A 26,173-nucleotide genomic window follows, 5' to 3' on the forward strand; every position below is an offset into this window, starting at 1 on the left:
GTATTGTTTTGTTGTGTGCTACTCACGAAAACCCACGAGAGGCTAAGGCTTATATTTCACTTGAAATGGCAGGCCTGTCCATCCAGTGCTTAACCTGCTTATCCAGTTTAGAGCCCTGGCCTCAGAACCACCGCTCCACTTCTACCTGTTCTGCAAAGACCTGAGCACATTTGTGGGTACCCCTAGTGTTTCTTCTACCCCCCTGGCCATCAGACCTTACTCTTACTCTATGTTAATTAATGTCTTATGTTGATTCTTACTTTGTCTTTTATTTTTCTTTTCTTCATCATGTAAAGCACTTTAAGCTACATTATTTGTACGAAAATGTGCGATATAAATAAATGTTGTTGTAGAAGAGATCTTAAATAATTGGATTGGAGTGATTTTTTTCAAACTCGTGGTTTTCTTGAATTTGTGTCACACACATCTCCAATCGTGCAAGCCTGTCATTCAGCCGACTTAAATGGAGAAAAGTCGTCACTCCGCTGTTTGGTGTCGTCGTGTGTCCCCAACACTGAATGTGGACCAGAGAAAGCAAAGGAGAGAGCTGTCTGAGGAGATCGGCAAGAAAATCATAGAGAAGTATGTGACTTCAGGTCCTCCAACCTGAAGGGAAAACTCAGGGATCGGTGGCAGGATTGGCACTCCAGCCACAGAAACTCGCACTGTTCCATTCAAACTAGTGTGGTGATTGAGGTGTCACCTATTGCAAGGCTGCCCTCGGGTCCCTAATTTGGGATGCAGGACAGAGCAATTGCAGGTTAAGGGCCATACTCAAGATCCCGACGGAGCAGAATCACTTCCGGCATTGACGGGATTTGAACCGGCGACCTTACAAAGGCATACACAGGGGGGCAATCAATGGCTTTTCATGTCGTCACTTTTCAGGAGGCCTACAACACTTTTTCAATGAGGGGACCAACAAATTTGTCCTCACCTGCACAAACATGGAACTCACAGTGAGTTCACTGAGGATGTGTCTGTAAATCTATAAATAATCAAACAGCCACCTTCACAAAGCCTACTACAGCCAATGAGCTTTAACACAACAGGCGGATCGTGTTGCAGATTTACAAAACCAGTTTGTGGGCATTACATGCCTGCCAGCACACTTGGCTCGCCGCTCAGCAGGTTTGCATTTGAGACGCTTATCAGCTCAGCTTACACAATCTCAACATCTCATGCTGGAAGCTATGACTTCATGTCGAAACTACTTTGCTGCACGTTCCGTAGCTTAATGGTGAGCAGGCCTGCTTCCTGCTGTAGTGATGTCACTTGCTCTTAGCCTGACGACTTTTTGTTTTCTCCTCGATGAACAGCAGACAAGACAGACAAACGTTGCATCACACACCTGATGACTTAGCGTGTGACTCAGCCTTACACGTAACATCACTGCAGTTTCAACTTGCTGTACATCATCGTCATTTTGGACCCGGAAATATTTGGACACACCTTAGTCATCTGTCATGAGCGACAACATTGAATCGTGGTAGATTTAATTTGGTTATTTGGACACTGATTAGATATACAGGCCGGCCCGTCTTATCCACGGGTACGTGGTTCCAGGACCCCCTCTGCATGGATGTGCAAAAACCGCAGACGTTCAGGACTTGAAATATTGGCCATCTAGAAAAGGCAGTCGTTATGCAACTAAAATGATTATTTGAATATACATTCTGTTCTTGACAAGTTTCAGTCGGGTTTAAGAACAAATCGCAGTACAGAAACTGCACTCGTTAAAGTAGTAAATGAATTCTGGGTGAACACGGACAGAGGCCGGGTATCTGTTCTCATCCTCTTAGACTTGAGTGCAGCATTTGACACAATTGATCACAATATTATTAGAAGTCATCTTAGGCTTTGGGTGGGCCCCTCTGGTGTCACACATGCATGAAGAGCGGGCAGCCAACGGGCTTGACGAAGCGCGACAGAACGAAAAAAATGGGATTTTAATGCATCTCTCCCTTATTCAGCAGAAAAACAAGAGGATTAAAGACCACACCTTTTGGAGGTCCACCAGGGTAAAGTCCGTTTTGGCTCTCATGGACAACTCCACTTCCAGGTTCCTGCCAACTGGTGTTTCTTCCATCCCACCATGATGACTTCACTTCCCGTCATTTCGGGCTCCTGACTATGTTGTCATCTCCGTCACCCATCTTCAACATCATTTCCTCTATCTACTTCACTTCCTGCCATACCTCCATAAAAGTTCTGTTAAACCTTGCTTCATTGTCTCTAATGTCTGATTCATACTTCTATAGCCTGGTATCATTTTTGATAGACAACTCAGACCAACTGACAGTACATAGGGAATCTTCCCGAACCTTTACCTGTGTCTCCTCTGCTCATTTCGTTATGTAATGTCTTAAATCGGTCCGGGCCTTATTTAACAGGTACAAACTTATTTGTTAGTTGTGGTAATTATACTTCTGAGACCCATGATACTATATATGGTGTTCCACAAGGATCTCTCCAGGGTCCGCTGCTCTTTTTGATCTCCATGCTTCCACGAGGTCAGATTATCTCAAGGCATATTGTGAGCTACCAGAGCTATGCTGACGACACACAACTGTATTTATCAATAGCGCCTGATGACCCCGACTCTCTTGGCTCACTGATCCCCAATGTCTTGCTTGTGTTTCTAAGTGGAGGTGTAGTAACGTTTTCAAACTAAAAAAGGAGAAATCAGAAATCTTTGTGATTGGCAAAAATGGATGTACTGAGGGTATTAGAAATAAACTTGATCAATTAGGCTTAAAAGTCAAAACAGAGGTAACTATTAGGGTAACTATTGACTCTGACTTAAATTTTAAATCACATATTAATCAGATCACTAGGACAGCACTTTTTCATTTAAGGAATTTAGCAAAAGTCAGACCTCTTATAACTTTGCAAGATGCTGAAAAATTAGTTCACGTTTTTGTTTTCAGTCGGCTAGATTACTGCAACGAACTCCTCTCAGGACCACCCAAAAAAGACATCAATCGATCGCAACAAGTGCAGAATGCAGCTGCTAGAATCTTAACTAGGAAAAGAAAATCTGAGCACATCACACCAGTCTGAGCGTCACTACACTGGTTACCTGTGCTATTTAGAATTGACTTTAAAATACTGCTGATGGTTTACAAAGCCTTAAATAATCTGCTCCATCTTATATCTCAGAACGCCTCTCACCTTACACTCCAAATCGTAACCTTAGATCTTCAAATGAGTGTCTGCTTAGAATTCCAAGAGCTGAACTTAAAAGAAGTGGTGAGGCGGCCTTCTGCTGTTATGTAACTAAAATTTGGAATAGATGACCGATAGAAATTCGCCAGGCTAATATGGTGGAGCACTTTATAAACTGCTGAAAACACATTATTGTAACATGGCTTTCTCATAACTTCATTTTAGTGTAACCCTGATATTCTGTACAGGTGCTGGTCATAAAATTAGAATATCATGACAAAGTTGATTTATTTCAGTAATTCCATTCAAAAAGTGAAACTTGTATTTTAGATTCATTCATTACACACAGACTGATGTATTTCAAATGTTTATTTCTTTTAATGTTGATGATTATAACTGACAACTAATGAAAGTCCCAAATTCAGTATCTCGGAAAATTAGAATATCAATTAAGACCAATGCAAAAAAAGGATTTGTAGAAATGTTGGCCAACTGAAAGGTATGAACATGAAAAGTATGAGCATGTACAGCACTCAATATTTAGTTGGGGCTCCTTTGGCCTGGATTACTGCAGCAATGCGGCGTGGCATGGAGTCGATCAGTCTGTGGCACTGCTCAGGTGTTATGAGAGCCCATGTTGCTCTGATAGTGGCCTTCAGCTCTTCTGAATTGTTGGGTCTGGCATATTGCATCTCCTCTTCACAATACTCCATAGATTTTCAATGGGGTTAAGGTCAGGCGAGTTTGCTGGCCAATCAAGAACAGGGATACCATGGTCCTTAAACCAGGTACTGGTAGCTTTGGCACTGTGTGCAGGTGCCAGGTCCTGTTGGAAAATGAAATCTGCATCTCCATAAAGTTTGTCAGCAGCAGGAAGCATGAAGTGCTCTAAAACTTCCTGGTAGACGGCTGCGTTGACCTTGGACCTCAGAAAACACAATGGACCAACACCAGCAGATGACATGGCACCCCAAACCATCACTGACTGTGGAAACTTTACACTGGACCTCACGCAACGTGGATTCTGTGCCTCTCCTCTCTTACTCCATACTTTAGGACCTTGATTTCCAAAGGAAATGCAAAATTTACTTTCATCAGAGAACATAACTTTGGACCACTCAGCAGGCGAGACGCTTCTGACGCTGTCTCTTGTTCAAGAGTGGCTTGACACAAGGAATGCGACAGCTGAAACCCATGTCTTGCATACGTCTGTGTGTGGTGGTTCTTGAAGCACTGACTCCAGCTGCAGTCCACTCTTTGTGAATCTCCCCCACATTTTTGAATGGGTTTTGTTTCCCAATCCTCTCCAGGGTGCGGTTATCCCTATTGCTTGTACACTTTTTTCTACCACATCTTGTCCTTCCCTTCACCTCTCTATTAATGTGCTTGGACACAGAGCTCTGTGAACAGCCAGCCTCTTTAGCAATGACCTTTTGTGTCTTGCCCTCCTTGTGCAAGGTGTCAATGGTCGTCTTTTGGACAACTGTCAAGTCAGCAGTCTTCCCCATGATTGTGTAGCCTATAGAACTGGACTGAGAGACCATTTAAAGGCTTTTGAGTTAATTAGCTGATTAGAGTGTGACACTGTCATCATCAAGTTCTTCCACGTGAAGCCTGAAAGCCAGGAGGACTGATTGAGGTCATTTATATTGGGGGGCTGGGTGGTCTCATGACTTCGGAACCCCTGCAGATTTTGTTATTTTGTTATCTATCATATAGTGCCTTTCACATCTATCTATCTATCTATCTATCTATCTATCTATCTATCTATCTATCTATCTATCTATCTATCTATCTATCTATCTATCTATCTATCTATCTATCTATCTATCTATCTATCTATCTATCAATATTGAACCTTTTCACAATATTCTAATTTTCCGAGATACTGAATTTGGGACTTTCATTAGTTGTCAGTTATAATCATCAACATGAAAAGAAATAAACATTTGAAATACATCAGTCTGTGTGTAATGAATGAATCTAATATACAAGTTTCACTTTCTGAATGGAATTACTGAAATAAATCAACTTTGTCATGATATTCTAATTTTATGACCAGCACCTGTATATGCATTGAATATTTTCATGGCTCCACAATCCATCCTAACCCCTACTCTCTCTTCTGTTCTTTTTCCGTTTTTCTGTGGTGTTGTGATCTGCGCAACCACCACCTTATCGAAGCACCGTGATGTTCCTCCATTGATGGATTGAAGGCCAGAAATCCACATGACCGTCATCATCAAGTTCTTCCACGTGAAGCCTGAAAGCCAGGAGGACTGATTGAGGTCATTTATATTGGGGGGCTGGGTGGTCTCATGACTTCGGAACCCCTGCAGATTTTGTTATTTTTTTTCTCCAGCCCTCTGGAGTTTTATTTTTGTTTTTTTTTCTGTCCTCCTGGCTATCGGTCCTTACTTTATTCTTTGTTACTTAGTATTGCCTAATCTTATTTTTGTTTATTTATAAACTTTCCTTTCCTTGTTGCTGTTGATATCTTGCTCTGTGAAGAGGACTACTTGTGTTCTGTTTTGTGTGTTGTTTTTATGACACCCACTGAACACCCCAATCTACTTGGGAGGGGGTCTCTCTCTCTCTCTCTCTCTCTCTCGCTCCCTGAATTGCCCTTCCCAAGATTTTGTCCATTTTTTCTCATCTTCTTAGAGAGTCAAGGCAGGGGGGCTGTCAAAAAACAGGGTCCATTAAAGCCCATTGAGGCATCCCTTGTGTGATTTTGGGCTGTACAAAAAAAAAAAAATGTTATTGTTGTCATATGGTGGACTGGGGTGCCCCCCAAGACTGGTTCCTTCTTTACTTCTGATGCAGCTGGCATGCGTTCAGAATTGGAGAAAATGTAGAACTGAGAAAACATCTGAATGAACGTTCCAGTGTGTGTTCGAATAAAGCATTTTTGATGAAGATTTAACTTCAAACATGAAGCACACAATCATTTAAGACCACCCAAGGGTGGCAATGCCACTTGTCACAAAGCTGTTAGACACACTGATATGGATGTGACCTACCTGTGCCGTCCCCAGCCGCTCTATAAGTGGGACCAGGTGAAGTGGCGCGTACTTTGCTTCTAGTCGTTTCATTCTGACTTCTAAGCGCTCTCCCTCTAGGTAGCAAGAAAAACATGAACACAAGTTTCAGACAACATTTCTAACCAAATTAAGGGGTAAAAAAACAAAAACAAAGTTTTGAAATTAATGACGTTTCATTGCCATTGAATGCCAACTCCGTTCCAATACAACCCCAAGTGATTTTTACCTTTTATGTACACTCTGGGCAGGATGTTCTGAAATGGCGCGGCATGAAGTAAATCACACACTTCTTCTTGGGACTGTGGGTGGGGGGGGACAAAAGTACAAATAAATAAAACTTTTAAAATGATATATTTAAAAAAGAAGACTTAATAATGAACAGGTAACTCACTGATTAAGCAAAGGCTTTGGAGAGCATTTCACCAGTGAGGAGCCACAACACAGGCAGAGCCGGTCAACCCACCAGGCAACCCAGTTTAGTTCCTTCCTCGGTAAGTCTTGTGTAGATTTGTTATCATATTTATTCTATTGATTTGTTTTTTTTCTTATTTATTGAGCTTCTATAAAAAGCAAGATTTCCACTTTGGGACAAATGCAGTTCATTCATTGATTTGTTTGTTAGTTAGTTCAAAGAAACAAACTAATGAAGTAACAATCTACCTAACCATCTATTATTATGGTGCCTTTCACATGCCTATCTATCTATTATATAGAGCCTTTCACAAATATAAATCTATCGATTATATACTGTAGTGCCATTCACACATATCTATCTATCTATCTATCTATCTATCTATCTATCTATCTATCTATCTATCTATCTATCTATCTATCTATCTATCTATCATATAGTGCCTTTCACATCTATCAATCTATCTATCATATAGTGCCTTTCACATCTATCTATCTATCTATCTATCTATCTATCTATCTATCTATCTATCTATCTATCTATCTATCTATCTATCTATCTATCTATCTATCTATCTATCTATCTATCATATAGTGCCTTTCACATCTATCTATCTATCTATCTATCTATCTATCTATCTATCTATCTATCTATCTATCTATCTATCTATCTATCTATCTATCTATCTATCTATCTATCTATCTATCATATAGTGCCTTTGATATCTGTTTATCTATCTATATGCAGTAGTACTACGATGTTGTACTGTGTTAGCCATTATGAATGTAGTGAGAAGTCAAGCATAATAACACCTTTTATTGCCTAACTAAAAAGATTACAAGCTTTCGAGGCAACTCAGGCCCCTTCTTCATGTCCATGAAGCCATGGCTGTTGAGGTGGGCTGCTACAGGAGCCTTGCCAGGCTTGATGTGGACCCTGTGGAAGTTCATTCTTTGGCGGAGTGTTTGTCCAGTTTCTCCCACATACAGTGCAGTGTCAGGACATTTCATACAGAGAATCAGGCAGACCACATTAGATGATCCCTTTATGTGATGTTCTAGTTGGCAGTGTGGTATAACTACACCATCTTATCATAAATCTTTTCTGTAGGCAGGGAGATGTGCCATTTTCTGTTGGTTCACTTAGGGAGTTTTGGACGATTAGTTGCTGCAGGTTTGGCGGTTGTCTGTATGCCAGGAGGGGAAGTTCTGGAAAAACATTTTTCAGCGTTTCGTCATTGTGTAGCATTAGTTACATTTTGCCTCAAGAAGGGGCCTGAGTTGCCTGAAAAGCTTGCATATTGTAATCTTTTTAGTTAGCAAATAAAAGGTGTCATATTGCTTGACTTCTCACTATATCTATATGCACAAAACTCTTTGTGATTACTAGCACTTAATTTTGACATCAGCATGATTTTTATTTCTTATTTTTTACCTTTTGCAGGCTTTTTTCCTTACTCAGACATAACTATATGAGAGGTCAAAGAGAGGGGGCTTTGGATTTGTGGTTCATTTAGTCATCTGATATGAACAGCATACCAGGACATGGGAGTAAGGAGGGGAGAAATAAAAACCAGCTGCATTAAAAATATGAAAGATGTAACTCTATATTGTATTGATCCAGGGTTCATCTCTTGGAAAGGGCACAAAATTTAGATAGATAGATAGATAGATAGATAGATAGATAGATAGATAGATAGATAGATAGATAGATAGATAGATAGATAGATAGATAGATAGATAGATAGATAGATAGATAGATACTTTATTAATCCCCAAGGGGAAATTCACAAATTTACTACAAGAGGGACAATTAATCTGTTTTAATAGTCTTGCCAGAATTTCTATCTATCTATTATACAGTGCCTTTCATGCATAGCTATCTATCTAAGACTATGAAGAAATACATTTAATTAATTCTGTAAAAATATTTAATTAATAATACAACACTTTTGGTTGGTTTAAAACTGCTTTGCTAAAAAAGCAGAAGTGTTATGTAATACAGGGAACTCACTCAGTACCTTAACAAACCTGAATACCTGAAAAATAAATCTGGTTGAGGAAGCATTTTCTGGTTACAGAACAGTCACAGTGACAGTTTTAATGTTATAATTTTTTTTTCAGTTTACCTTCAAATGAAACTGTTTCTTATACACAAAAATCAACAGTTACATATTCACACTTAGAATTTACTTCAATAACAAACAGAGTAACCAGAGTATTTTCTATCTTTAATATATATATATATATATATATATATATATATATATATATATATATATATACAGTATTGTGCAAAAGTTTTAGGCAGGTGTGAAAAAATGCTGTAAATAAAGAATGCTTTCAACAATGGAAGTGTTAATCATTTATTTTCATCAATCAACAAAATACAGTGAATGAACAAAAGAGAAATCTAAATCAAATCAATATTTGGTGTGACCACCCTTTGCCTTCACAACAGCATCAATTCTTCTAGGTACACTTGCACACAGTTTTTGAAGGAATTCGGCTGGTAGGTTGTTCCAAACATCTTAGAGAACTAACCCCAGATCTTCTGTGGATGTAGGCTTCCTCACATCCTTCTGTCTCTTCATGTAATCCCAGACACACTCGATGATGTTAAGATCAGGGCTCTGTGGGGGCCATACCATCACTTCCAGGACTTCTTGTTCTTCTTTATGCTAAAGATAGTTCTTAATGACTTTGGCTGTATGTTTGGGGTCGTTGTCCTGCTGCAGAATAAATTTGGGGCCAATCATACGCCTCCCTGATGGTATTGCATGATGGATAAGTATCTGCCTGTATTTCTCAGCATTGAGAACATCATTAATCCTGACCAAATCTCCAACTCCATTTGAAGAAATGCAGCCCCAAACATTCAAGGAACCTCCACCATGCTTCACTGTTGCCTGCAGACACTCATTATTGTACCGCTCTCCAGCCCTTCGACAAACAAACTGCCTTCTGCTACAGCCAAATATTTCAAATTTTGACTCATCAGTCCAGAGAACCTGCTGCCATTTTTCTGCACCCCAGTTCCTATGTTTTTGTGAATACTTGAGTCGCTTGGCCTTGTTTCCACGTCGGAGGTATGGCTTTTTGGCTGCAACTCTTCCATGAAGACCACTTCTGGCCAGACTTCTCCAGACAGTAGATGGGTGTACCTGGTCCCAGTGGTTTCTGCCAGTTCTGAGCTGATGGCACTGCTGGACATCTTCCGATTTCGAAGGGTAATAAGCTTGATGTGTCTTTCGTCTGCTGCACTAAGTGTCCTTGGCCGACCACTGCCTCTACGATCCTCAGCGTTACCCGTTTCTTTGTGCTTCTTCAAAAGAGCTTGAACAGCACATCTTGAAACCCCAGTCTGCTTTGAAATCTTTGTCTGGGAGAGACCTTGCTGATGCAGTAGAACTACCTTGTGTCTTGTTGCTGTGCTCAATCTTGCCATGACATGAAACTGTCTTCCACAACCTCACCTTGGTAGCAGAGTTTGGCTGTTCCTCACCCAGTTTGAAGTCTCCTACACAACTGTTTCTGTTCCAGTTAATGACTGTGTTTCAACCTACGTGTGACATTGATGATCATTAGCACCTGTTTGGTAGAATTGGTTGATCAGACACCTGACTAGAATCCTACAAAATCCCTGACTTTGTGCAAGTGGACCTATAAGAATTGATGCTGGTTTGAAGGCAAAAGGTAGAAACACCAAATATTGATTTGATTTAGATTTCTCTTTTGTTCGCTGACTTTGCATTTTGTAAATTGATAACAATAAACAATCATTATTTATATTTCTGAAAGCATTCTTTGTTTACAGCATTTTTTCACACCTGCCTAAAACTTTTGCACAGTACTGTATATATATATTATATATATATATAAATATATATATATATATATATATATATATATACACACATATATATATAATTAATATAGAAAGTCAAGTTGTGGCTGGCACACACTGATGCAGACTGTAGAAAAGTATTTCTTCACTCAGTCCAACTCCATGACTGTATTGTTACACTCTTCATTCTCCTTTACAACACAAAGGATGGAGAACAAGGATGGCATTGCAAGAAAGAATAAATTTTATGCCAACATACAGAACTACAAAATAAGTGAGCACACGATTTTTGAAAGGGGAAAAAAAAACTGGAAAAAACCAAACAAATATGGAGCCCATTTCACTCAAGAACTAATAGAGCCAATTGATTTAATGTAAGAACTGAGCTACATGTAAATACAGGCGCAGTGCAAATATTTGCATGGAGGCGTCCTGTCCCTGTGCCTGTCGCTGGCTTCACTGAGACCCAGTAGAATTTTCTGTGTGGGAGAAAATCTCCATGGCCGATGTTCATGCACATATGTTGAAGAATAGAGACTAGAGCCACCAAACAAAATGAAACGTTGAGCTCATCAGTGAGAGGAGTGACACGGGTCAAATAGGGACATGGCAGGCTGTTTATGCACTCAGTGGGAAGAAGATCTGCAAACGTGTGGAACAGAAGACACACAGTGACAGGGCGAGGATGGCATTTGGCACAGAAGCAGACAAAGTTAAGGTGGATTTCCCAAACATGGCAATTTCTTAGTCATATCTTTATTAAAGTTGTAGGTCAGACTGGCATTACCCGCTTTGCCGTCACAAATCTTTTGCTTAAGATGCAGATGCCAGAGCCTCTTAACTTCAGCTCAAGTTCTCTGGTTACTGATTAACTCCAAAGTATCATAAGTTGCGACAGTCAACCAGAGAAGAGACAAATACATCAATCAGTGTTTAACCATCATGGTCAGGAAGAAAGGGGCTTGACTTTAGCCAATACCCTCCTAGACGAATAGCCAATTTCTTTCTCAAATTTGAGGGCATTATCAAAAACTACAGCAAGATTTATTTGTGAAGGGTTTACAGGAGGTTGCCAAGGGGCAAAGATTAATTTCTGTAGATCAGAAGGTCCAAAACACACAATCTTGTTTTGTTTTGTCATTCAGACTAAGAACATTAAGTCAGATCAATGTCTTAGAATCCATTCACACCAGTCTTAGCGTCTCTTCACTGGCTTCCTGTGCACTACAGGATTGAGTTTCACATTTTACTGTTTGTTTTTAAGTTCCTGGATGGTTTAGCCCCCTTTTATCTTACTGACCTCTTACACCCTTACTTTCCTTCTCGGGGGTCCTCTGACCAGAAGTTATCGGTCGTGCTGAGATCGAGACTTGAGCTTAGAGAAGACGGTGCTTTTACAGAAGCTGTTCCAAAGCTTTGGAATAGTCAACCTTTTTATATGAGGTCAGCAGCAACTTTGGTCACTTTTAAATCCTGCCTGAAAACTTTTTAACTCAGCTTTTTAAAACTTGTCTGTTAGTATTTTAGTTTTTGGTGTACTTCTTTATTTTATGTACAGTATATATATATATATATATATATATATATATATATATATATATATATATATATATATATACATACATAATAGTGAAAATCCACTTGATCTTCTAAAGCTCAAGTACTAGAATTTTGGAATTTGGCATGGAGGTTTGTTTTAAGGTCTTGGTGAGGGATAAGAACGGATTTTGCAAAACTCCTACCCTAAGGGGGTGAAACTACCCTATGGTAGTTTCAACAGCATGGTTGCCAATTTTTTTATTTTTTTGCAAACAATTTCTGAAATTCAATATCACATAAGAAACTTAGACGTACTGATTTCGAAAATTCAATACACATCACGGCACTGGACAGCATTCGACACGTTAAAACATTCTTCCAGATAAAATTTGGTGTTCTTTTACTGTGATGGTATGTGACACTGATGGTTAGTGTGAATCTGTAGTTCCTTGCTCAACATATTCTCTCCTTTTGTGTGATTTTTGTATACAGCACAGACTTGGTACATAATCAAAAACTGAAATAAAATGGTGTCCATATTTTTATATCAGCCAATTCATTACAAGAGATCTTTGTAAGCATTAGCCATTAGCTAGTATGTGTGTGTGTGTATATATATGTGTGCATATATATATATATATATATATACTGTATATATATATATATATACTGTATATATATATATATATATATATATATATATATATAATATATATATATATATATATACACAGTCGACCCTTGATATACAACCGGGCTGACATGCGAACAACTTGATTTACGAACAAAATTTTTGTTTTGATTTACGACCAACATCTTGCGTTACGACCCGAATGCGCTCACGTGTATCCGCTTGCGCGATTGTAAACAAACAGCTGAGAGCGTTCGTAAGCGTTAGTCGGGGCCCAGATACATGTGTTTATGGACGTAATTTCAGTCAGTGCAGTGATTTATATAATTTTTTTCCATAATTGCTAAGGAAGGAAGTGAAGGTAACGAAAGTAAAGAAAGCGATCACAATCGAAATGAAGAAGGAAATTGTGCGGAAATATGAGAGTGGTGTTCGTGTGACTGATCTCGCTAATATGTACAGCATGTCGAAATCCACCATCTCGACAATTTTACAAAGAAAAGATTTGTATAAGGAGGCTCCTTCCAAATGATAACCACCTTCCATTTCATTCTCCTCCTCCTCCCTTCCTGCAGCCCAAAGATGTCAACTTAAATGGTGAGTACAGTATGAAATTGTTGTTTCTGGTAGGCTAGGCACTTTTTATAACTTTTTTGTTAGTACATTAGAAAAATTATTGGTGTTTTGGTAAATTATGCACATTATACAACCCTTTTTTATTATGAAAAGGTTAAGTAAGTGCTGCTGTGGGAGGTTTGGAAAGCATTATGGGTATTTCCATTATTTCTTATGGGAAAATAGTCTCGACTTACAACCAACTTGAGTTACAACCAGCCCTCACGAACGAATTGAGTTTGTAAGTCAAGGGTCCACTGTATACACATACTAGGGCATTCCCCCTGCTCGCTTTGCTCACCAATAAGTGGCCTGTGCTACGTGCCAGCCACTTCACGTCTCTGCCGCTCGCATTGCGAAGAGAGGGGCTGAACGCACCCCAAGGAGACGCGGTCACTCCTCCATAACCCCTCTTAAACTGTGATACAATGGTGTTTTTTAACTCCTCTTTGCTCGATCAGCTGCAGCTGCTGCAGCCGTGCCGTGTGATCTGCATTTAGATGCCTGTACAGCAGCTGTCCTGCTCTTTGTCTTTTATTTTCGTCCCTGGGTGTGGTTAAATCTCTTGGCACAAAGTCTCGTCTTGCAGGACGTGAGTTCTTAATATTTTTTAGTTTATAATTTAAAAACAGAATAAGAATCTGAAAATCTAACAAGATCACATTACAGTTCGATAAATTCTGAAAAGAATGATACCAAACATATCATAGGCTTTAAAATAAGCCCAATTTAAAGCATGACAAAAAATGTCACATAAAATCATTGCACTTTTAGGCTTCGGATTTTATGCATATAGAGTATATGTATATGTATATGTATGTATATATATATATATATATATATATATATATATATATATATATGTTTATGTTGCTCGCATATAAGTCGGGTCTTGAAACCTGAAAAAATCGATCATAAATTCAGACTCCGACTTATACGCCTGTTCAAAAATATGACACTTAATTGTTTTTTTTTTTTTACATCTTTTTGCCTCCTTCAATCTCACATTAGTTTCTCAGACACATTGAATTTTGTTGCAGCAGTGCAATTACCGATTTCTTTCGCTACTTCAACGACTTTTAATTTAAAACCAGCTTCATATTTTCTTCTGACTGAACGCTCCATCGTAGATATGGGATGCTCTTACGATAAAAGTGTATGAAGGTTTGAGATACAAAAAACACAAAACAGTGCAAACATCACTTCTGAATAGTTTGGGTATTACCGTGTGGTCACATAGGCAAAATACATAGAAGAAAAAGGCCGTGTGCTCGGTGGTTACTCTCTCACGTGGGCGTTAGCATATAATAATCTCTTGGACCAATAGCGTGAGTTTTCCGCATTCGACTTATACGACCGACATTATAAAATACTGGAAATTATACTGTAAAATCAAGTCCCAACTTATTCACTTGAGAACTTAAACACGAGTATATACGATATATATAAATATATATCTGTGGGTATGTGTCACAGTTTCTTGAGGACAGTCCAGAGCTAAAACGGCTGGACGGAAAAATACCAAACTGAAAACGTCAGCCTGTTATGAGATGACGATGTGCTGATAAGTTTTTTGAGCAAATCGTGCAAGAAAAAGAGGCGCTCTATAGGAACCTTCAAATACCGCACTTCTGCAATTAATTATGAATTCTTCATGGTAATTGCTATTATAATGACCTATTTTATGATTAGAAAGACCAGCATCAGAGTGGTAAATAATTACTGAAATGTTAGAGAATAGTTCGGGTAACTTGGTTCCTAGGGTGCAAAGCCTACTGACGCTCATGCTCAAATTTTTCTTTTTATGAATTAATTATTGTGAATTCAAAACCAAAGGGTCAAGAAAAGGATTTGGAGCATCCCTGTTTATATGTGTTAGTACACTGGGAAAATAAAAAACAACCTTTACTGCAAGGCAGTGGCAAAACCATTGCACCACTGTTACGCTCAACTAAAATAGATAAAAACAGAAAAAAATTAATTCTTAGTGCTGAAAACATTTATTTTATGTACTTGAGTAAAATAAAAGGCTCATAGAATGCACTCCACACTCCTAAATGATGTAAAAGGCACACAAGTTGTTTGCATGGTAAGAAAACCATCATGAAGTGATAAATGAGTCAACTAAAGACACAGAACAAGTGAGCAGTACGCCTGCCATTACCATGTAAATGACCAAATACCTTACCACCTTTGAAGATGCCAGCATGAAATAAAAAAAGAGAAGGTTTTGTTTTAGGTGAAATCAGGAATTGTGTGACACAGAGCAACAGAAAATCTTCATGCTAAATGCAATTAGTAAATTAACATCACAGACTGTTACAGATTGAAAACAGCAGCATCTGCATGCAACAATGCTTTACAATTTATGAACAAGGTCAACATTACTGAGAAAGTAATATACAGTATAATAGATGGCTAGAAGTACGTGGACAGCCCTCTAAATTAATGAGTTGAAGTGCATCAAATTAGGGACATAGCCGCTGAATCTCCATCGGCAGTAGAATGGGTCACACTGAAGAAACATGGCACTGTCATAGGGTGCCAGCTTTACCACAAGTCAGGATGTGATCTGTCCCGCTCAGCCATAAGTGTATCATCGAGAAGGGGGAAGCATCAAGGAGCAACAACAGCTGAGCCACAAAGTAGCAGACCAGGAGTGGGGACACCGAGAGATTAAGTGTGTAAAAATCACCTGATAGACAGACAGACAGATATTAATTGTACTATAATTAGCGAGATAGACAGATAGATAGATAGATAGATAGATAGATAGATAGATAGATAGATAGATAGATAGATAGTGTCATATGAAAAGTTTGGGGAGCCCCTCTCAACCTGCATAATAATGTACTCTCCTTTCAACAATAAAGATAACAGTGGTATGTCTTTCATTTCCTATGAACATCTGAGTACCTGCGGTGTTTTCCGAACAAAGATTTTTAGTGACGCAGTATTTAGTTGTATGAAATTAAATCAAATGTGAAAAACTGGCTGTGCACAAATGTGGGTCCCCTTGTCATTTGGGCTGATTTGAATGCCTGTCACTGCTCAATGCTGATTACTTACAACATCAAATTGGTGTGATGAGCTCGCTAAGCCTTGAACTTCATAGACAGCTGTGTCCAGTCATGAGATATAAAGGTATTTAAGGTGGTCAATTACAAGTTGGGCTTCCTTCCCTTTGACTCTCCTGTGAAGAGTGACAGCATGGGATCCTCAAAGCAACTCACCAAAGATCTGAAAATAAAGATTGTTGAGTCTCCTGATTTAGGGGAAGGCTACAAAAAGCCATCTCAGAGGTTTAAACTGTCAGTTTCAACTGTAAGGAATGGAATCAGGAAATGGAAGGCCACAGGCACAGTTGCTGTTAAACCCAGCAGGTCCAGCAGGCCAAGAAAAATACAGGAGCGGCATATGAGCAGGATTGTGAGAATGGTGACAGACAACGCACAGATCACCTCCAAAGACCTGCAAGAACATCTTGCTGCAGATGGTGTAATCTGTACATCGTTCTATAATTCAGTGCAATTTGCACAAAGAACATTTGTATGGCAGGGGTGATGAGAAAGAAGCCCTTTTCTGCACTCACGCCACAAACAGAGTCGCTTGTTGTATGCCAATGCCTTTTGGACTGATGAGACAAAAAATTGAGTTATTTGATCATAACAAAAAGCGCTTTGCATGGCGGAAGACGAACGTTACATTCCAAGAAAAACACCTGCTACCTACTGTCACATTTGGTGGAGGTTCCATCATGCTGTGGGGCTGTGTGGCTAGTTCAGGGACTGGGGCCCTTGTTAAAGTCGAGGGTCTGATGAATTCAACACAATATCAACAAATTCTTCAGGATAATGTTCAAGCATCAGTCACAAAGTTGAAGTTACGCAGGGGTTGGATATTCCAACAAGACAATGACACAAAACACAGTTCAAAATCTACAAAGGCATTCATGCAGAGGGAGAAGTACAATGTTCTGGAATGGCCGTCACAGTCCCCTGACTTGAATATCATCGAAAATCTATGGGATGATTTGAAGCAGGCTGTCCATCAAATTGAACTGAACTGGAGAGATTTTGTATGAAGAATGGTCAGAAATACCTCCATCCAGAATCCAGACACTCATCAAAGGCTATAAGAGGACAGCGTCTAGAGGCTGTTAGATTAGCAAAAGGAGGCTCAACTAAGTATTGATGTCATATCTCTATTGGGGTGCCCACATTTATGCACCTGTCTAATTTTGTTATGATGCATATTTTATATTTTCTGTTAATCCAATAAATTTAATGTCACTGCTGAAATATTACTGTGTCCATAAGGCATGTCAGATATTAAAAGGAAGTTCAGCCAATGATAAACAAAAATCCAAAGAATTAAGAGGGGTTCCCAAACTCTTTCATATCACTGTAGATAGTTAGATAGATAGATTCCATGGAACAGCTGCACACAAGCCCTAACTAAGATCACTATGCGCAATGCCAGTGATGTAAAGCAGGCTGCCATTGGAGCAGTGGAAACACATTCTCTGGAGTGATAAACCATTCTTCACCATCTGGCAATCTGGTGGACAAACCTGGGTTTGGTGCATACCACATGCACTTGAAAAGAGGTAACTCATCTGAATATAAACAAGCAAAATCATTCTTCTTATTTCGGCTGCTCCCGTTAGGGGTCGCCACAGCGGACCATCTTCTTCCATCTTTTCCTGTCCTCATCATCTTGTTCTGTCACACCCATCACCTGCACGTCCTCTCTCACTACATCCAAAATCCTTCTCTTAGGCCTTCCTCTGTTCCCCTTACCTGGCAGCTCTATCCTTAGCACCCTTTTCCCAATATACCCAACATCGCTCCTCTGCACATGTCCAAACCAACACAATCTAAACAAACAAAAATAATTAATACGTAATAATAATAATAATAATAATAATAATTCATCCCTTTTCTAAACCTGTTTTGTCCTGAGCAGAGTTACAGGGAAGCTGGAATCTATCCCAGCAAGCACAGGGCACAAGTCAGGTGGATATAATTACATAAAATTCCATTTCAGGACAGGCCATCCACTTGATTATCAGGCCCAGCCAGTACTTGGATAGAAGACCAACCAGGAACAGCTTGGCTTGCTGTTGGAAGAGATGTTGGTGAGGCCAGCAGGTGGCACACTTGCCCTGCGGTTTGTATGTGGACCCCAATGCCGTCCACCAGTGCAGTGATGGGGACACCGTGCTGCACAAATGCCGGCAACCTTTGGATGGGATGTAAAACCGAGGTCCTGTTTCTTTGAGGTCATCAAAGATCCCTGGGCATCCTTCGTAAAAGTAAGGTGGCACCCTAATCATTCCCTGCCCCTTCATTTCCTATTTTTCCCAGCACTTCGCCACCTTATAACTAATGTGTGGTTGATGTATTGGAACAAGAGGGGCTGCTGTCGCATCATCCAGGTGGATGCCACACCTTAGTGGTGGTTCAAGTGGCTCCTCCTTCTCGATCTATGTGAGTGTCTTGAAAGGCGCTATATAAATACAATGTCTTCTTCTGATTTGGTGGAGGAGAGATAGTAGTCTGGGGCTGTTTCTAAGAGTTCGGACTTGGCCCCTTGTTTCTAGTGAAGGGCCCTGTTAATGCTGTGGCATACAAAGACATTTTAGACAATTGTGCAATTCCAACTTTCAGGCAACAGTTTACTGAAGCCCCGTTTCAGATCCAACATGACTGTGCCCCTGCGCATAAAGCCAGGTCCATAAAAAACATGGAGGGAGTCGAATGGCCTGCACAGAACCTTGAATTCAACCCTACTGAACACCTTTTGGGATGAATTGGACGTCGATTGTGAGCCACGTCTTCTAATCCAACAGCAGTACCTGACCTCACAAATTCTCTTGTGGACTGAATGGGCACAGATTTATTACAAAATCAGGTGGAAAGCCTTCCCAGAAGAGCAGAAACTCCAACAGGGGGACCAATGCCACATCAATGTCAGTGGAGTTTTGGAACAGGATGTCCAGCAAGCTCATACTGTATGTGAGGGTCAGGTGTCCACAAACTTTTAGCCATGTAGTGTAGTCAAAAAAAAAACAAAAAACACGAGGCTGCCTGATCTTCATGGTGACGCTGAGGCCTGGCACATTGTAGATCTTTTAAGATATTAAATTACATTCACATTTACTTATCTGGCTGACACCTTTATCCAAGACGACTTACAACATTTATGATACAACTGGCTCCATTTCTTTGGGTTTTCCCAATTGAAGCACAGGCAGGTGACGTGACCTGCTCAGGGTCACACAGTGGTGTCAGTAGCAGGGCTTGACAACTGTCAAAGTCAGAAAACAGCACGGCTATTCTGAAGAGGTTAATTTCCTCATTATTGTACGAGGGACGTTCAAAAAGTTTCCGCACTTAAATATTTGTGTTGTGAGAAGTCAAGCAAAATGACATCTTTTATTGGCTAACTAAAAAGATTACAATATGCCAGCTTTTGAGGCAAATCAGGCCTGTAATCTCTTGCCTGAAGAAGGTGCCTGAGTTGCCTTGAAAGCTGGCATATTGTAATCTTTTAAATTAGCCAATAAAAGGTGTCATTTTGCTTGACTTCTCACTACATTCATAATGGCTAACACGGTACAACACCCTAGTACTATACTTGCGTTGGAAACGGTGAAGGCGGGAGGAGAAGTAATTGGGCGTGTCTGAGAGGGTCATGTGATCAGTTCTGTCTGGCAAACCGGCTGCCCATGCAGTTCAGTGTAAGAGTTGTCACCCTGAGGTGATAATGGCTGCCAAACGTAGAAATTATACCAAAGAGGAACAGCGTTCTGTCATACGCTTCTTGTGGGCAGAAGGTGCGCTGGGAGCACAAAGTCATCTCCGCATGTGTGTGCTCAGTATGGTGATAAAGTTCTCTCCCATAGAGTCGTCCAGGAGTGGATTGAAATGTTTGAAAATGGCGGTACTAGTGTGGCAGATGCAGAGCGAAACTGATTCGCGAAAACAGAAGAATAACAGCTGAAGAGAACATTAGAACACTCTAGATAAGAACAGGCCATTCAGCCAAACAAAGCTCGCCAGTTCTATCCACTTATTTCTTCCAAAAAAACATCAAGTCGAGTTTTGAAAGTCCCTAAAGTCTGACTGTCAACCACACTACTTGGTCGCTTATTCCAAGTGTCTATTGTTCTTTCTGTAAAGAAAAACTTCCTAATGTTTGTGCGAAATTTCCCCTTAACAAGTTTCCAACGGTGTCCCCGTGTTCTTGATGAACTCATTTTAAAATAACAGTCTCGATCCACTGGACTAATTCCCTTCATAATTTTAAACACTTCACTCAGGTCTCCTCTTAATCTTCTTTTCCTTAAACTGTAAAGGCTCAGCTCTTTTAATCTTTCCTCGTAACTCATCCCCTGTAGCCCTGGAATCAGCCTAGTTGCTCTTCTCTGGACCTTTTCTAGCGCTGCTATGTCCGTTTTGTAGCCTGGAAACCAAAACTGCACCCAGGTCTCCAGATGAGGCCTCACCAGTGTGTTATAAAGCTTGAGCAGAACCTTCTTGAACTTGCTAATGTTTGTATGAATTTTTAAGTGTGTCCCTCTGTTCCTGTTAAACTAATTTTAAAGTCGATCCACTGGACTAATTCCCTTCATAATTTTAAACACTTCACTCAGGTCTCCTCTTAATCTTCTTTTCCTTAAACTGTAAAGGCTCAGCTCTTTTAATCTTTCCTCATAACTCATCCCCTGTAGCCCTGGAATCAGCCTAGTCACTCTTCTCTGGACCTTCTCTAGTGCTGCTATGTCCTTTTTGTAGCCTGGAGACCAAAACTGCACCCAGTACTCGAGATGAGGCCTCACCAGTGTGTTATAAAGCTTGAGCAGAACCTCCTGTGACTTGTACTCCACACATCAAGGCGCTATATAACCTGACATTCTGTTAGCCTTCTTAATGGCTTCTAAACACGGTCTAGCAGGTGATAGCCTCATTTGCCTGTTCTTAGCTGACAGGAGTGACACCCGGTGTGGTCTCCAGAGGCTGTAGCCCCCCATCTGCTTCAGGGTTCAACGTGTTTGTGTTCAGAGATGCTCTTCTGCATGCCCTAATTGTAACGAGTGCTCATCTGAGTTCCTGTTGACTTTCTATCAGCTCAGACCAGTCTGGCCATTCCCCTCTGTCCTCTGGCATCAACAAGGCATTGTTGCCCATATAACTGCCACTCACTGGATATTTTCCCTTTTTTGGACCATTCTCTATATACCCTAGAGATGGCTGTGAAAATACTCTACACAAAGGTGTGATATATAACCTGACATTCGGTTTGCCTTCTTAATGGCTTCTCAACACTGTCTGGAAGTTGATAGTGCAGAGACTATGACTCCTAAAGCCTTCTCATAAGGTGGACTCTCGATTTTCAGACCTCCCATTGGGTATTCTAATCTCACATTTATACTTCCTATGCTTAAACTGTAAAGGCTCGGCTCTTTTAATCTTTCCTCATAACTCATCCCCTGGAATCAGCCGTGTCGCTCTTCTCTGGACTTTCTCTAGTGCTGCTATGTCCTTTTTGTAGCCTGGAGACCAAAACTGCACCCAGTACTCCAGATGAGGCCTCACCAGTGTGTAATAAAGCTTGAGCAGAACCTCCTGTGACTTGTACTCCACACATCAAGGCGCTATATAACCTGACATTCTGTTAGCCTTCTTAATGGCTTCTGAACACTGTCGGGAAGTCGATAGCTTAGAGTCCACTACGACTCCTAAATCCTTCTCATAAGGTGGACTCTCGCCCATTGTGTATTCAAACCTCACAATTTTTACTGCCTATGTGCAATATTTTACATTTACTGACATTAAATTTCATCGGCCACAAATCCGCCCGAGCCTGTCTGCTGTCCAAGAACTTCTGTAATGATATAACGGATTCCAAATTATCTGCTAATCCACCTATCTTGGTATCATCTGCAAACTTAACCAGCTTGTTACTTCTATTCCTATCTAAATCATTTATAAATATTAAAAATAGCAGCAACCCTAACACTGACACCTGCTGGTCACCACTCTTAACATTGGCCAGTTCTGATGAGGTTCCTCACACCATCACCCTCTGCTTCCTGTGTCTGAGCCAATTCTGCACCCACTGAACTCCCACTTCTTTTACACTGAACTCCCCACTTCTTTTAATTTGATGCCCAACCTCTCATGTGGCACCTTATCAAATGCTTTCTGAAAGCCCAGATAAATAATATCATCTGCTCCACTTTGATCGTATCCTTTTGTTGCCTCCTCATAGAATTCCAGCATGTTAGTAAAACACCAACTCCTTCTTCTGATCCCATGCTGACTGTTCCTAATAACTCCTGTCCTTGCCAGGTGTTGCTCAATCTTATCCTTAATAATTCCTTTCAGAGGTTGCAGGAGAGCTAAATGTGAGTGTGGGGTCTGCCTATGTGTGCCCTGATTCATGACGATTCATTAAGTTCAGTAAAGCGTGTGCCCGGTGGATGCCTAAGAAACTGACAGAGGAGCAGAAGTGCAGGTGCTTAGACGTTTGTTGCCGACACTTGGCCCGTGAAGAAGGTGGCAATGATCTGCAGCAGATAGTCACTGGTGATGACACGTGGGTTCACTGTTATGAGGCCGAAAGCAAGCAGCGGAGTGTGTAATGGAAGCATCCATCGTCTCCTGTAGCAAAGAAATTCAAGACGCAGGAAAGTTGATGTTGACCGTCTTCTGGGACACTCAAGGGCCTACTCTGGAAACCTTATCGGAAACATGGAACAACTTCTCACAAGTGCAACATGTTGAATCGAAACCCACAATCCATTTGAAAAGAAGAGGAAATCTGTCAAAGGGAATTATGTTGTTGTACGACCATGCCCGCCAAAACCATTGGAACCCCTCAGACAATTGAAGTGGGTGGTGATGGGACACCCAGCTTATGGTTTTATTTAGCGCCATCTGATTACCACCTTTTTGGACTGTTCAAAGAAGCCTTAAGGGGAAGAAGATTTTCATGTGATGATGATGATGTGAAAGCAGCAGTGCATCAGTGGTTAAGCGCTTAACCAAAAACACTATTTTGCCAATGGCATTAAAAAGTTGGTATGACTTTGGGAAAATTGCCTCGCAAAGGAAGGTGACGATGTAGAAAAGTGATGTCATTTGTTTTTTGAAATTCTTAATCAGTAAGAGTTTAAAAAAAAAAAAAAAAGTGCAGAAACTTTTTGAATGTCCCTCATAGTTTTCTTTTCTTTTTTTTTTTTTTTTTTTTTACAAATTTTAAACTTAACAGAGAGCAGGAGGAGAAAGATTTGAACTCTTTGGGAAGAACTACGGGCAAGGGACAACCATTAAGGAGCAGCCTAATTTAAATAAAAACTATTTATGGAATAATGCTCCTCAACAAATTAAGGACCACCTTGAAATAAAACATTGAAAACATTTACATGATTCATAATCAACGACATATTTCAGAAAAGATGATTGCTAAATACACATCATATAAATTCATTGATACGAGATCATCTGAAACTAAAAGTGTAAACTGTTTTATTTACAGTGGACTCGGAAAGTATTCACACCCCTTCTCTTAATTGTGTTGTAGATTTCATTTAAAATAGATAAATCTATCATAACACTTAATAACCCATTAGCAATATTTCAGAAAGGTGTGCAGATTTATTAAGCATCAAAAACTGAAATCTCTCCCTCCTCCAAGTATTCAGATCCTTGGCTGAGGCGCTCGAGATTACGCTCAGGTGCCTCCTGTTTGCTTTCTTTCTCCTTGAGATGTTTCTAGAACCTGATTGGAGTCCATCTGTGGCAAAACAAATTGACTGGACATCCTTTTGATTTTCAATGGATACGTTGGCCACTTTTGCCCATCAAGCTACACTTAATAACCCATCATGACAAAGTCAGCACATTTTCAGATAAGTTTGCAAATTTATCAAAAATCAAAAACTGAAATCCTCTCAATGCATAGAATTAGACAGACAGACAGACAGACAGACAGACAGACAGACAGACAGACAGACAGACAGACAGACAGACAGACAGACAGATAGATAGATAGATAGATAGATAGATAGATAGATAGATAGATAGAAAAGGCACTATATAATAGATAGATAGATAGATAGATAGATAGATAGATAGATAGATAGATAGATAGATAGATAGATAGATAGATAGATAGATAGATAGATAGAAAGGCATTATATACTAGATAGATAGATAGATAGATAGATAGATAGATAGATAGATAGATAGATAGATAGATAGATAGATAGATAGATAGATAGATAGATAGATAGATAGATAGACTTATTCAGACCCTTTTGCTGTGGCCCTCCAAATTGTGCTCAGGTGCCTCCTGTTTGCTTTCTTTCTCCTTGAGATGTTTCTAGAACCTGATTGGAGTCCATCTGTGGCACATCAAATTGATTGGACATCCTTTAGAATGGCACAGCTGTAGCTGTGTATAGAACACTGTCGGGCAACCGGTGCGCCGTGGAATTTTCTAGGGGCGCCGCGAAAACTTTTGCAAAATATTTAAAATTGCTAGTGTTTTTGAACTTTTGGAAGCTCTTATCTCTGTGAGCAAGGTTTTTCAACATTTACGGAAATGAAGTCTAAGAAACGCAAGAGACTTCAAATGATCGACAAGGAAATGCGCGTCTGTCTTTCGAAAATTGATCCTCGCATCAATCTCATATGTGCTGAAAAACAATCTCAGCGTTCACATTAATTAAATTTAAGATTTATCCTTTGATTAATAATAAAATTTCTTTCAAACTTGTAAAATTAACTGTTTTTATTAGCGATTGTCCATAGATTGTGTCGTCACGACTTTATTTATGGGCAGTCCCTGAGGTGCGCCACGAAAGAAAATTTTTGGACTTAGTGCGCCGCAACTCGAAAAAGGTTGCCTTTCGCTGGTATAGAAGGTCCCACAATTTGCTCTGCATGGCCAGGACACAAAATCGAACCAATGAAGTCCATGAAACTCTCTGTAGACCCCCACGATCAAACTGTGGTGAGGTGTTGGTCAGGTCAAAGAGATAAAACCATTTCTAAAGCTTTGAGCGTTCCCAGAAGAACGGTAATTGTGAAATGGAAGTAGTTTGGAACCACCAGGACTCAAAAAGTGAACTGTCCAGCCCAAACTGAGGAACCGGGCTAGTGGTTCTCAATCTGTGGGGTGGACCCCCTGAGGGGGGGGGGTGTGTGAAGTAACAAAAAGGGGGGCACGAAGATGTGAAAAAAAGAAAACAAGAATCAAAAATATGAAAAATACATCTATTGAAACCAAAACAAATTAACTTAAACTACATTTTGATACTAGAAAAATAAATATACAGTTAGATAAATGTCGATAAAAGTTAAGTAGGTATAATAAAATATGCATCTATGATATATCATTAATTAAAAAAGAACAAATTGGTATTAGTGGGCTCATTTCAAAAAAACATTAAGGGGGGCGCGATTAAAACTGTTATGAAAACCCAGGTCGCAAATACTTAAAGCATGAGAAACGCTGCTCTAATGCAGGGATTATACTTTAGACGACATGACGCATGCACCTTTGGACGCTACTGCATTGTACTGTTTATACTCGCGCGCGCACTATACGGAAATCTAGAAGATTCCACCAGATGGCAGTGCGCGATCTCATCACGGTGAGAACAGGTTCGGCTTCGCTGTGTTCCATTCAATTCACCTTGCCACAATATCTCTGAAAAGGATGGATGTTTAATGATTACATCCATCGATCCAGGGATGCACCCATTCCAGCTAGCGCTGGGCATGAGGCAGAAACAATCTCTGGATGGCACATCAACTCATGACGTCATTTTAGCGTCACCAAATCCCCACACCTGCATGTCTTTGCAAGGAAACCGTGGAAACCCTCCAGGAAAACATGGAA

At 40.1% G+C, this 26,173-nt stretch overlaps 1 protein-coding gene across 1 annotated transcript in view; it reads right to left on the reverse strand.

Moving 5' to 3' along the window:
* The window catches only part of cyfip2 (cytoplasmic FMR1 interacting protein 2), a 252,229-nt gene that overhangs the window by 19,743 nt on the left and 206,313 nt on the right, over positions 1–26,173 (reverse strand). Inside the window, exons 27-28 of the mRNA XM_051934205.1 lie at positions 6,439–6,511; positions 6,192–6,286 (exon numbers count right to left, since the gene is read on the reverse strand). Of these exons, the coding sequence (XP_051790165.1) occupies positions 6,192–6,286; positions 6,439–6,511 (168 nt within the window). The remainder of the gene's footprint in view (positions 1–6,191; positions 6,287–6,438; positions 6,512–26,173) is intronic.

This window comes from Erpetoichthys calabaricus, chromosome 11 (genome assembly GCF_900747795.2).
Source record: "Erpetoichthys calabaricus chromosome 11, fErpCal1.3, whole genome shotgun sequence".
In the NCBI taxonomy this organism is placed as follows: domain Eukaryota; kingdom Metazoa; phylum Chordata; class Cladistia; order Polypteriformes; family Polypteridae; genus Erpetoichthys; species Erpetoichthys calabaricus.